The sequence below is a fragment of the Amblyraja radiata genome, chromosome 12 (assembly GCF_010909765.2).
Source record: "Amblyraja radiata isolate CabotCenter1 chromosome 12, sAmbRad1.1.pri, whole genome shotgun sequence".
NCBI lineage: Eukaryota > Metazoa > Chordata > Chondrichthyes > Rajiformes > Rajidae > Amblyraja > Amblyraja radiata.
Window position 1 is genome coordinate 38,612,537 of NC_045967.1, and position 12,903 is coordinate 38,625,439.

General features: G+C 40.9%; 1 protein-coding gene across 5 annotated transcripts in view; it reads right to left on the reverse strand.

Annotated features, from left to right (window-relative positions):
• shroom4 (shroom family member 4) overlaps positions 1–12,903 on the reverse strand; it is a 106,657-nt gene that overhangs the window by 10,653 nt on the left and 83,101 nt on the right. For 3 of the 5 annotated variants that reach the window (XM_033030570.1, XM_033030566.1, XM_033030571.1), the window contains 4 exons: positions 10,997–12,886; positions 6,444–6,962; positions 2,419–2,596; positions 1,940–2,212 (listed from right to left, as the gene is read on the reverse strand). In XM_033030570.1, coding sequence (XP_032886461.1) covers positions 1,940–2,212; positions 2,419–2,596; positions 6,444–6,962; positions 10,997–12,886 — 2,860 coding nt within the window. The remainder of the gene's footprint in view (positions 1–1,939; positions 2,213–2,418; positions 2,597–6,443; positions 6,963–10,996; positions 12,887–12,903) is intronic. The other 2 variants (XM_033030567.1, XM_033030569.1) reach the window with 2 other exon arrangements.

Below are 12,903 nucleotides of genomic sequence, written 5' to 3' on the forward strand. Positions count from 1 at the left end.
TGTTGAATTTGCACACTCTCCCTGCAAGCATATGGGGTCCTCCCACATCCCAAAGACCCATTGGCTTTGTAGGTTAACTTGTATCTGTAAAATTGCCCCTAATGTGTAGGAAGTGGGCGAGGAGAGTGGGATAACAGAACTTGTGTGAATGGGTAGACAAAAATAGATGAGGTTGGAGGAGATGCAGGTGAACCTCTGCCGCACCTGGAATGACTGCTTGGGTCCTTGAATGGAGTCAAGGGGGGAGGTAAAGCGACAAGTGTAGCATTTCCTGCGGTTGCAAGGGATAGTGCCAGGAGAGGGGGTAGTATGGGTGGGAAGGGACGAATTGACCAGGGCGTTACGGAGGGAGCGGTCTCTGCGGAAAGCCGACAGGGGAGAAGATGGGAAGATGTGGCCAGTGGTGGGATCCCGTTGGTAGACAAAAACGCTGGAGAAAATCAGCAGGTGAGGCAGCATCTATGGAGCGAAGGAATAGGCGACGTTTCAGGTCGAGACCCTTCTTCAGACTGATGTCAGAGGGGCGGGGCAGGAAACAGAAAGGAAGAGACGGAGACAGTAGGCTGTGGGAGAGCTGGGAATGGGAGGGGAAGGAGGGAGAAAGCAAGGACTACCTGAAATTGGAGAAGCCAATGTTCATACCGCTGGGGTGTAAACTACCCAAGTGAAATATGAGGTGCTATTCCTCCAATTTGAGGTCGGCCTCACTCTGGCCATGGAGGAGGCCCAGGACAGAAAGGTCGGATTCGGAATGGGAGGGGGATCAGGTTGGTTAATGCGAACTGAGTGGAGGTGTTGTGCGAAGCGATCACCAAGCCTGCTCTTGGTCTCACCGAGGTTGATCATACGCTGAATAATCCAAGCACATTTTTGTTTGGAAGTGGAAAGAAATAATAGAAATTGCATTCATTGCAATGTGTAAAAAGAGTTGAGATACTGTATTATAATTTTGCCACATGTCATTGTGGTATATAACATGTCTTGATTGGTGAATATGTTTAGTTTGTGACTTTATTTGAAGCAGGACTGAACTTTTACTGCCTTCCCTCACAGTAGAAAACGTTGAGTCCGCTGTGGGGGGACGTTCATGTTAAATTCTATAGTGTGATGTGTTTTTCTTTTTATCTGTATGGATGTTTGGCAATCCAAATTCTTTGGTTCAACACGAGTTGATTTAAATGTACTATATAAATAAAAATTGATTGATTGATTGAGAAATAATATGTGAATGCTTCATTGAGTATAATTCCAACTGGTAACTATGCACTTCGTCTGAGCACATTATCGCACGCGTCATGCAAGCCGTCTTAGATGACCACCTAAACTGTCATTTGGCAACCTAAAAAGCTGCCGAGGTTGCCCGGCTAGCAACAGAAATTTTTTTTTAAATGAGTGCCCTGCCAAGCCTATATTCTCCTTAGAAGGAGAGGCAATCTCATTTGAACTTACAATAGTTTTACAGGACTCAGCCGTCTGGATACAAGAAAGGTGTTTCCCTGGCTGAGGAGTGTGGAACCAGCGGTCAGTATTTCAGAATAAGGGGGATGCCATTAAGGACTGAAAAGAGATGAAATTCTTCACTCAGAATATGGAATTTTTTTGAAATTCTCCACATTAATGCTATGCATGTAGAACAATCTTGTTTATTTAAAACAGACATAATTAGATTTCAGGACATTAAGGAATATGGGGGAAAATTGCAAATGTGTCGAAAATCAGCCAAAATTGTAATTAGATGGTCTACTGCCCTTAATTCTTATGTAATATTGCAGTAGACATCAGCTAGATTAACAGGTTGTGGCTATAAAATTAGACTTGAACATGGGGATGGATGCAAATTGGTGCCGAGCTGTAATGCAAACATAACTTTTCTACAAATAATATTTTGAATATTCACAAAGAGCTCAACGAGCAATTAATATTTACTGAAACCACATACCCGCTCTTCCTCATTTGTCTCAGGATCCAAATTATTCAAGGCATTTTCTACTCTTGCAAGTCGACCAGAGAGCGACAGTAACAGATTTACCACCTTATCCAGATCCCCAATGAACATTCGGTACTTATCAAATTCATTGGGTTTGCAGACACTGTTCACCATTCTTTCAGCTTCTGCCCCCAGGGCACAGTTTGCACTGATGTCTTCCAAGAGGCTCTTCTGGGCTTCATGCAACACACTAAGTTTTCTGCTCAGACTGCAGATTAATTGGTGCTGTGAAAATAGAGGAGAAAAAATATTGAGTGGAAAAGTGCATACTCCAACACAATTTGTCCATGTGGCAAATGTTGTTCCTTAGCAAAAGCAGCATGGATACCGACATGAAGCAACATAACAGCAGTTCACTATATTTGAGCTTGTATTGGATCTACTTCTCCTCATTGTCTGAGACAAATCCAAATCAAGGAAAAGTGCATTACCTTCTTTTCCATCAACTTATTATCTTCTTCCTCTGCCTCCTCCAAACATTCTTCAGCCATTTTGGGAAGGTCCTTCATCTTATTCAACAGCTCGGCCTTAGCAGTTGATGTGCTATAGTAGGTGGAGCAAGTCGTTGAGCCAACTGTTGGAGTTGGAGACGTAGCCTGTACTGAAACCCTGTATTGAATACAGAACCAGTTACCACTTTCCTCTTTGCAATGAGCAAATTGGAACTAAAATTCTGACTTAAATGCACTTCCCTCAAAAACCTATGAATACATAACATTACATAGAATTCAACAGTCCAAATTGATCTATGGTGAGATTTAAATTATGCATATTTCATCCCATACCATCCAACTCACTTCATTTTATCAACGCAACTTCTGTTCCCACATATAATTCCTTCTTTTTTAAATTCCCAAGCTATTTGTTTTCTGTGGTCGCTAACTCTATATTTTAAGCACACTCTCTCTTTATTTCTCAATTTCATCTGGTTTTAAACTCCTACATTTAAATTCTGCCGTAAGCTGAAAATTTTCACATTTACTCTAACCAACATATTCATAAACTTCAAAGACATGTCAGGTTTCCATTCTTCCTGTTTTTTTAAATTTGTATCCTGAAAGCTGTAATCTCAAAATCCCAATACCTCATAAAATCTTTTTGTGCCTTCCTCAGTGATTCTGCTCATGTTTACATGTTTATAGAATGTAAATATAAATTCAACTATGTCCTGAACAAGGCCCTGACTAGCTTCAGCTTTCATCATTCTTTTGAATTCCGTAGCTCTAGAAATATATCTCAGTGCTTTGTGGGTATTTGCGAGGATGTTGCAAGGTCTAGAGAGCTTGAGTTATAAAGAAAGTCTGGATAAACTTGGACTGTTTTCCTTGGAGCATAGGAGGTTGAGGGGTGAACTTGAATAGGGTATAGATAAGGTGGATGGTCCCAGTTTTTAGGTAAAGGCATCTAATACTAGAGGGCATGCATTTATGATGAGATGGGAAGGATGGTGGGTTTATGGAGTGAGTTGCCAGAGGAAGCTGGGGAAGCATAGGAGGTTGAGGGGTGAACTTGAATAGGGTATAGATAAGGTGGATGGTCCCAGTTTTTAGGTAAGGGCATCTAATACTAGAGGGCATGCATTTATGATGAGATGGGAAGGATGGTGGGTTTATGGAGTGAGTTGCCAGAGGAAGCTGGGGAAGTGTGTACAATAACAGTGTTTAAAAGTCATCTTGGTATACAGCATGAAACAGGCCCTAGCCATGCATAAGTCTGTGACTCTATGATCTTCACCAGTTCACCACATGTAGGTGTCCAATTAAGAATGGCAAAAAAAAACACAGCCTATCAGCTCATGATTTTGAAGGTCGTACTAATTTATACCAATTTTGTCTTCAGCTAAGAAAAGACTACCAATAAAACAAGTGCCATGTGTTTGTTACCAGCTTGTAGTGTGTGCACAATCTTACCATTCCACCTTGAATGCTTCTGGTATGTTTGACCTGGGATGGCTCACATTTACCACGTACTGATACGGGACAGAAAACGGGACGTCAGGAAGTGTCTAAAAATTGGCTTCTGAGAACTATTTTTAAGTATGCAGAGAAATAAATTAAATATTGCAAATTAATAATAATTTGTATTAAGGAAACCCAAGGAGAATTTTTTCCTTTAATTTGTCCTTTTCCCTTAATACTAACTAAATATTAATTTAATTTGTCCTTTTTCCTTAATACTAATTAAAGGAAAAAATTCTCCGGGAGCCATAAAAGCTTCTGTTGTGGGCTTAGTGTTTACTAACAACTTTCTCGTGCTATTTCTGTCAAATGTAGTAATCTACAATTGATTTAGATTCCTCCTGTTCTTACACAACATGTGCAGACAAGGCCAGGAAATGTATTTAGAATTGAGTTTAAAATGATGAAGATTCTGATTACCAATTCCTTTAGCTGCACGGAGTTGCTGACCTTAGCAGACATAATGATAGTGACCCAGTACAACCAACGTGGGCTACCAGGGAAGTACTATTTTCAAGTGTTGTCACATTTGTTATATTCTAGTGTTTGCTTGCCATCATTAGATGTCAAATGCACATTTCTAGCTATTTCCTTCTGGGTGTGGCTGGAGTTTTAGATTTGACTGCCTAGTCTGTCTAGCTCTAAATAATGTGGGAAGCAGTGCGACTGCTCTTTGAAGGTGCACTTAGTGAACCCAAGGCAAATTTAACAATGTGTATTTAGGTACAAATATCCGATGATGTAGAATGTTACTGATTTTGAAAGGACTTGAGATTCAAAGTCAGCCCCTTATATTCTGGGTGTAAAAATATATGTGCACTAAGCCAGTATATTATCCAATTCTTCAATAATTCCCACAATTATCCACGTAGATACATATTTAGAGCAACACAATGGATAATGCACTACTGAATGGATTTCCCAATCATGCTTCAAGGCTGGTATGTATTTAGTTTAGTTTAGAGATACCATGTGGAAACAGACACTTTGGCCCTCTGGGTCCATGCCGACCATCAATCCCCTGTACACTAGTTTTATGTCCTACACACGAGGGCCAATTTACAGAAGCCAATTAACCTACAAATCTTTCGATTGTGGGAGGAAACCAGAGCACCCGGAGAAAACTCATCACAGACAGTACCCATGGTCGGGATCGAACCCAAGTCTGACGCTGCGAGGCTGCAGCTCTATCACCGCGCCACCAATCTACATGGACATGGTTTTTCATGAATAAATTTCTATTAACTATATTAAAATAAAAGCAAGCCCATACTGACCATATTCCTTTTACAAATCTATAAAGGACATTGTTATATATCATCGAAGATCATCAAATGACAAATTGCTTATGTAGTCTTAACGTGGAATATGGGATCCTAATAAAATAGTTGTCAAATTCTCTGTGCTTTTTCCAGTTGTTGGGTTTCTTGAAGAACATCAGGTAGATAAGTTGAGGGTCTGGTGTGGCCTATCCTATGTTATTGAGAAAGCAAGAGAGGAGATTGCCTGGGTTCTGACAGAGATCCACGTTTACTCTATACCTGCAAGCGAGGCTCCAGAGGACCGGGGAATGGCCAGTGTTGTTTCGTCGCTTAAGGTCAATGGGGACAAATCAGAAAATTATAGGATGGTAGCCTTACATCAGTAATTGGGAAATGATTGGAGAAGATTTTTAGGGATAGGTTCTACTCGTTTCTGGAAAAGCAAATACTTATTAATGATAGTGAGCATGGCTTTATATAGAGGTCATATCTGACCAACTTGATCATTTTTTTTAGATCATATTATGAGTCAGAGGGAAGATAGTCAGAATCTTTTTCCCTCGGGTGGAAGTCATATATCACTGGGTATAGGTTTAATATTAGAGGGAGGAAATGTAAAGACCATTTGTGAGGCAAGTTTTTGTTTTACACAGAGAATGGTCGGTGTCAAGAATGAGCTACTAAAGGAGGTGTTGATGGAAATGCAATAGCAAAGTTGGCATTTAGACAGACACATGAACAGGCAGGGAATGGGGTGGGGAATATGGACCATGAGCAGGCAGATGTGCTGTTTAAATTAGCAACATATTCGGCACAGACATTGTGGGCCTGAGGGCCTGTTCCTGTGCTGCACTGTTTTGGGTTCTATATTTAATTGCTTGGCCTAGCTGGTAAATCACCCTGTTGTCAGCACTCTTATTAAAAACGTTATCATAACCCTGGCTGAGATACAGAGTCCTTGTCACCAGCATCATAGTGGTATATTGTGCTGGTGGCAATAATTCCTGTGTATGTCTTTACCATTATTGGAATGCAATTGCCGATTAACCCAAATATGCCTTCACCTACTATTCATAAGCTTGATATTCTTCCCAATTACCCAGTTTCATAGACCTGTTGTGCGCAAAGAGCAATTTCGAGTAGGATCACCTACCTCAGCAGACGGAATATTGGCTCAGAATTTTACCAAGTTCGAAGGAAAGCACATGGAATCAGCAAGATCAGGAAGGCACTTACCTCTCGGAGTTAACATTCAGGCTCAGCTGTAGTGGATTCCGTTTCTTGCGCTCACGTGCCCGTGACAGCTCCTCTTTGCTTTCTGGAAAGATTCCACCCATCATGTCCACAGCACTCTTCATCTTCGAGTTTGGATCCAGAATATCTGCCAGAGATTGGTCTTTCCCAGCAATATCTCTCAGTAACTCCTCAGATGTGAACTCAGTGGGAGGTCTGCACTTCATATCCGGACAGCACCTCACAGTCTCAATTCCCTCACCAGGATCCCAAGAGGGGCTTTGGATAATGTTTCTTTGCGATTTGGTGACAGGTTTAACGTAAATTTCTGAATCTTCCCACCTTTCATCTTGTCTGCTGACAATACTGGAGTATGACTCTCCACATCGTTGACAGCCTAGATCCACCTCATTCTTTGCAGATGGCATGTTGTCTGGGTGGTAGAGATGCTCTCCTTCAAATGGCCAGTTTCTTCCCCCTCTGGATGTCCCCACTCCCGCTGAATCCATTAATTTTTGAGTTCTAAAGGAAGAAAAAAAACATTTAAGACCTTAACAAAAGAAGCGGGAGCAGGTTCATTTGGTTCCTCAAATACGCTCTACTATTAAATCATGTCTGATCTTCTATCTCAAGATGATTTTTTTTGCCAATGCTGCTATCCCTCAATTCCTCAAATAACAAGATTGATATCAGTTTTATTGTAATCAATGACGAAGCTACCACAGCTCGAGGATTTAAAAAAAAAAAATCCTCGTTTATCCTGTTATTTTAAATCTGTGATGCCTAGTTCTACACTACTCTGCCAGGGGAAACATCACCAGTACATCTGGCCTGTCAACTACATTAATTTGTTATGCTTCAATGAGGTTGCTTTTCATTCTCCAAAACTTTAGAGAATAGAGTCCTAGCCTAGCCAACTCAGTATTTCTTCATATGATAGAATGGTTATTATCCCATAAAGCTATGGACTAAATCTAGCACATATCTAACAAGACTTTGTTGAGCTGCCTTAGCAGACTGTGGGCAAATGGGTTAGGAAATCTTGAAGCTAATTTAACCACAAAGGGAATCCCATTTTATTTCCCTTTGCCATTTTCCTTTCTTTACCACCTACTTCCCCTACACTTGAAGTTGCCTACTACTTGGTCACTGGACATTAACATCCAACAGTGTGTCAGTGGCCATTCCTCGTGCAACTTTTCAAAGCACTTGCAAGGATAACTTCCACACAGCAGCCTCAGTTCCAGGATGGAGCACTGTAACAGTGAAAGGACTCGGGTTTAAATCCCATTCTGGGAACCAAGCCCCGAGACCAGGCCAACATGCGTGGGAATGTGCAGCACATACCTTCTTCCAGGCAAGGGCTCCAATGCCCTCTCCTCCCATGTCTTCTATATTGAAAAATAATGACCTAATTTTCTTCCCAGTATGGTATGTTCAGGCAGCACTAAAACAGATTATATCAGTAATGGGAGGTAGACACAAAATGCTGGAGTAACTCAGTGGGGCAGGCAACATCTCCCACTGTTCCACTGAGTTACTCCAGCATTTTGTGTCTACCTTCAATTTAAACCAGCATCTGCAGTTCTTTCCTACACATATCAGTAATGGGATTGTGCATTTCATTAGTCAGTGGCACCCATTCTCCTTCTCTCGAGTCACGATTCCAGTCCCTAGCCCTCGACTCCCGAGCATAAAAATTTGGAATTCTAGCTATAGCATCTCTTCAGTGACCATTATTAAATGAGTTTGGACACTCCTATCAGAGACTACAAGTGACACCACCAATTGTGTTTTTGCATGCAATGCATTTTAAACTATCACAACTAAATGTCCTCTTAATACCCACTAAAGGCAGTTGAATATTATTATCAGTTATCCTTTACGTGTTAAATAAGTTATTCGCTGGAGAATAATATTTTCTACTTTTAGATATGCCTTATAAAATACACCATCATATACAGCATAATTATTACACTTATAACCTCACAGGAGGCCATTTTGTCCACTGGGTCCACGCTGGCTTCCTGGGGAGGAATTCAATTAGATCTCCTAATTTCCCTGAACTTTATTCTCTCACACACATCCATTAACACCCCTTTGAGGTGTTTTGCCATTAAAATACACTCTGGGTTAATTGATTGTAGCTCTTTAAGAGGGGAAGAAGAACAGGGTGCAGGTGGAGGAAAAGCCACAGCTACAGAGGGAACGTGAAAACTCTATACAGAAAGCATCCAAGGTCAGGAATAACACTTGGACACCAACTACGATACCACTCTGCTGCCACAAGAACAGCTATCTCTGCTGTGGCCCATTTATGAAGAATGGCAATCAATCTAGTTGTCGGTCTCAGTGATATTCTGGGAGCTAGATTCATGATACTGTAGCTGAAGATTAGGAAAAACTTGTTTTCAGTTCTACAAAGAGACTATAACACAGATCCTCAATGTAAAAACAGGAAATGTTGAACATTTTCAACGGGCCAGACAGCATCTCTGGAAAGGAAAACAGTGCTGAAGTTGCGTCAGAAGCAGAAAAACATTGGGATAAATCAAGTTGTTGGATGCAGAGAATATGTGTGGCATGTGTGTTTGCTGGAGGTTAGGGACCTACTGATGGGGAAGCTCAGAACAAATAAGATCTGTGAATCATCCATCAGTTGAAGAAGGTTCAATTTGAAATGTTTACTTTGCTTCTAACCAAGCATGTCTCCTGACATACAGCATTTTCAGTATTTATTTCAGATTTCCAGCTTCCACAGTGGTTTGTTTAAGTTTAAAAACGAGTACATTTCAATTTATATCAAGTTAATTGATCTGCGAAATGGAGGCTAGGAACTTTGTTTCTCAAACTAGCAAAGATATTTTAATTGCAGCAGCTCTCAACATTAAACTACTCTTCAAACACAGATCTTGGTCGCGTTTAAATGCTTTTAAAATCCAGTTCTTTGTGGTATAATCGCAATATGGGCTTTCAAATGAAATTTTAAACAGAACAGCTCACCTATTTAAAATCTTCCCATCCAAAAGCAACACTATTAAATTGTGCACTTTTACATCACGTGACATTGCGCGCATTACTTTCTGTGCCTCATCATGCACATTCGTTTTAAGACCTTATCAGCCGCAGAATTGCTAAGACAATGTCCTACTTCATAGCATCATTTAAGGCCAATCTAATTCATGTCTCTTGATAGTTCAGAATGAGTCAATGTACATGTGGTGTGGCACTAGGCCAAACAAACCATAAAAATCCCCAAGTTAACTAATCTCTGCCAAGGAAGCAGTTGGAATGCTACAGTTGGCCAGAGCATCCATGGGAGCAGGAAAAACAAGTGGAAAATAACAAGTCTTGAGTTTTGTTCTTAATTGCGGATTCCTGTCATGAAATGTGCATGTGAACAGGACCAAATGCAGTAGTTTTATGTTCCAGACTTGAACAGACTATACACAAGCTTCATAAATGAATACTGGAGATTTGGACAAGGTGTCACTAAGCAGCTGGCATCTGGCAGACCACACCCATCAGCAACCAATGGTTTTGGACTAGCACAGTGAACTGGATTTAAAATAATGGGGAAATCCCCAGTGCGTTTACTTTAAGATGCTCCAAACTGAATAACAAATACAGAACAATCCTTAATTTTGCTTAATGTTTTGCTTGTTCCTGAAAGCGAGGCTTTTGCTCTTCAGAAATCAAAAGTTACGAGTTACAAAGGTATACGTTAAAAGCTCCCATTCTGGGAACGCCACCCCTTATTAAATCGATTACATAAGCCCATGTCGTTTTTCAACAAATATTAAAACTTGCCATGTACTGATAAATAGCATCCCTGCTCACCAAAGAAATATGGACTTTTAAAGTAGACAGATGCTTTCTCTTTTTAACCATTTTCACCCACTTAAAACTGACTCACTGGGGCATAACTATTTGTCCTAATGTTTGTCAGTGAGGTACCATAGGCAAGGAGAGTTTTGTTTTCACTGGATATCTGTACCAGAATGTTTTTCCAGTATAAATTGGAGAGGTAGATGATTCTGCCCTTTTCTTAGCTTCTGAACAATTGTCACATCTGATCAACAAAACCAGCCACGAAGACAAGATCACACCCTCCAATTTTTACTTCCAGTGAAATTCAAATTTGGATATCTATTCAACATCTGCAGGTGAAATATCTGCCCTATTAGTTGGTCTGTAAATCAAAGAACCTGCATGACAATTAACTGGCAGCCTCTTAAAGCGTGGGAACATGCACTTTTTTCTAATGGAGGGCTACAATTTTGCAATTTCCCACTTTTGACCTTAATAAAGTAACAAATGGGCAGTAGAGGCTATAGCTTGCAATGTGAATGGGATTTACTGATGCATATGTCAGAATATTATCGTTACAATAAGATGAATTTAGTGGAAATAACAGGCATCTGGCAATATCCTGACTACAAGTAATGTTCCAATATCCTGATAACAAATAATCATCCTATCCTTCTGTGGCAAAACGTCCACTTTAGTTTCAAACTGTTTTCCGCAATGTTCACCATTAGATGTTATGAAATTACCTTGATGTGACATCACTCTCCAGGGGCACTGCCAATTTCATCGCTGGCCTATTTGACTTATAATTATACAAGGAAGAGATCATATGTTCGCCTGGAACAGGAACTAAAGAGGAAGGTCCTAAACATCTTGGATTAATGAAATTGGATCCTGGATACCTGTATTCAAAGCCCATTGAGTAATCTGCACACATTTGTGATGGATGAGAATATCGTGTTGCAATGTTCCCAGCAGATCCAGCGTTTGTAGATGGGTCTGAATAAGTCCATGTTTCCCTCTCAGTGATTGGTTCAGACTTTTTCCAAATCATAGATGCGGGCTGTGAGATTAACACAGGATCCAATTCATACTGAGCACCTCTCTGTAACCGATATTTATCCAAGTCTGGCAATTCATGCAGAGATAGTTTTCGAAACTGGTACTTTTCCATTTCTGGCAATTCATGCAGAGACAGCTTCCGGTGCTGGTATTTGTGTAAATCTTGCAATTCGTGTGTTGACAGCTTTCGGCTCTGGTATTTGTCCATATCAGGTAATGCATGTTGGCACAGTTCCCTGGGTGGAATATGGCCTGCATTTGATAATTCATGTTGGCACAATTTCCGGGTTGGATGCTTGTCCATATCCGGTAATTCGTGCTGAGACAGTTTCCTGGCTGGATACCTGTCCACATCTGGCAATTCATGCTGGGACAGTTTCTGGGGTGCATATCTGTCAATATCTGGCAATTCGTGCTGAGATAGTTTCCAGAATTGATATCTGTCTATATCCGGCAATTCATGGTAGGACAGTTTCCGAGGTGGATATCTATCCATGTCTTGCAACTCATGCTGGGACTGCTTCCTGGGTGGGTACCTGTCTATATCCGGCAATTCATGCTGGGATAGTTTCCAGGGTGGGTACCTGTCTATATCCGGCAATTCATGGAGGGATAGTTTCCGTGGTGGGTAACTGTCCAGATATGTCAATTCGTGCTGGGCCAGTTGTCTGGGTGGATAGCTCTCCATATCTATCAATCCGTGCTGGGACAATTTCCTGGATGGATATCTGCCCACATCTGATAATTCGTGCTGGGACAGTTTTTGTGGTAGAATCTTGTCTGTATCTGGCAATCCGTGTTGTCCCAGACTCCGAGATCTGTACTTATTCACATTTGTCGATTCACGTGCAGGTGATTTCCGGGGCTGTAACATATCCAAATCTGGCAACTCATGCTGGGGCACTTTTTGGAACCGGTACTTTTCCAAATCCTCCAATTCATGATGGGATGGTTTCCTGGTCTGGGAATTTTCCAAATCTGGTAATTCACATTGCGATATTTTCTGGCCCTTTTCAAAATTCTCCAATTCACATCGAGGTGGTTTCTTGAATTGGAACTTGTCTGAAACTTTCAGTTCATGCTGAGACAAGTTCCTAGATTGGTGCAATTCCAAATCTGATGTGCTATGTTGCAATTGTGTTTGGGACTGTTGTTTTCCCAAATCAATTGTTTCATGCTGAGACAGTTTCTGCAATCTGTATTTCTCCAGGTCTGGTGGTGGAGGTCTCAGTGGTGGAGGATTTTTCTTTTTTTTGTTGGTAGATAAATCACCATGTCTACATGCTTCAAAATCATGTGAGGCACGTTTCTCTCCTTCAAACTTTCTCAATACAGTAGGTGATTCGCAACCAATATCTTGGCCAGTACAATTGCAGCCAACTTCACTTTGGGGAGCGTGTGCGGAGTATGCAGGATAAGGCAAAGGCAATGCAGCAGATGGGATGGGTGTCTCCAAAGAACTTTCCTGCTTGGATTCCCTTGGCAATGTATTCCACTCATCCTCGAGATTCCCTTTTGACTTGGATTCAGAATGTGCCTCTTGCACGCTGCTTACACACTGTATCTTTGTTTCTCTGAAAAATACCAAATA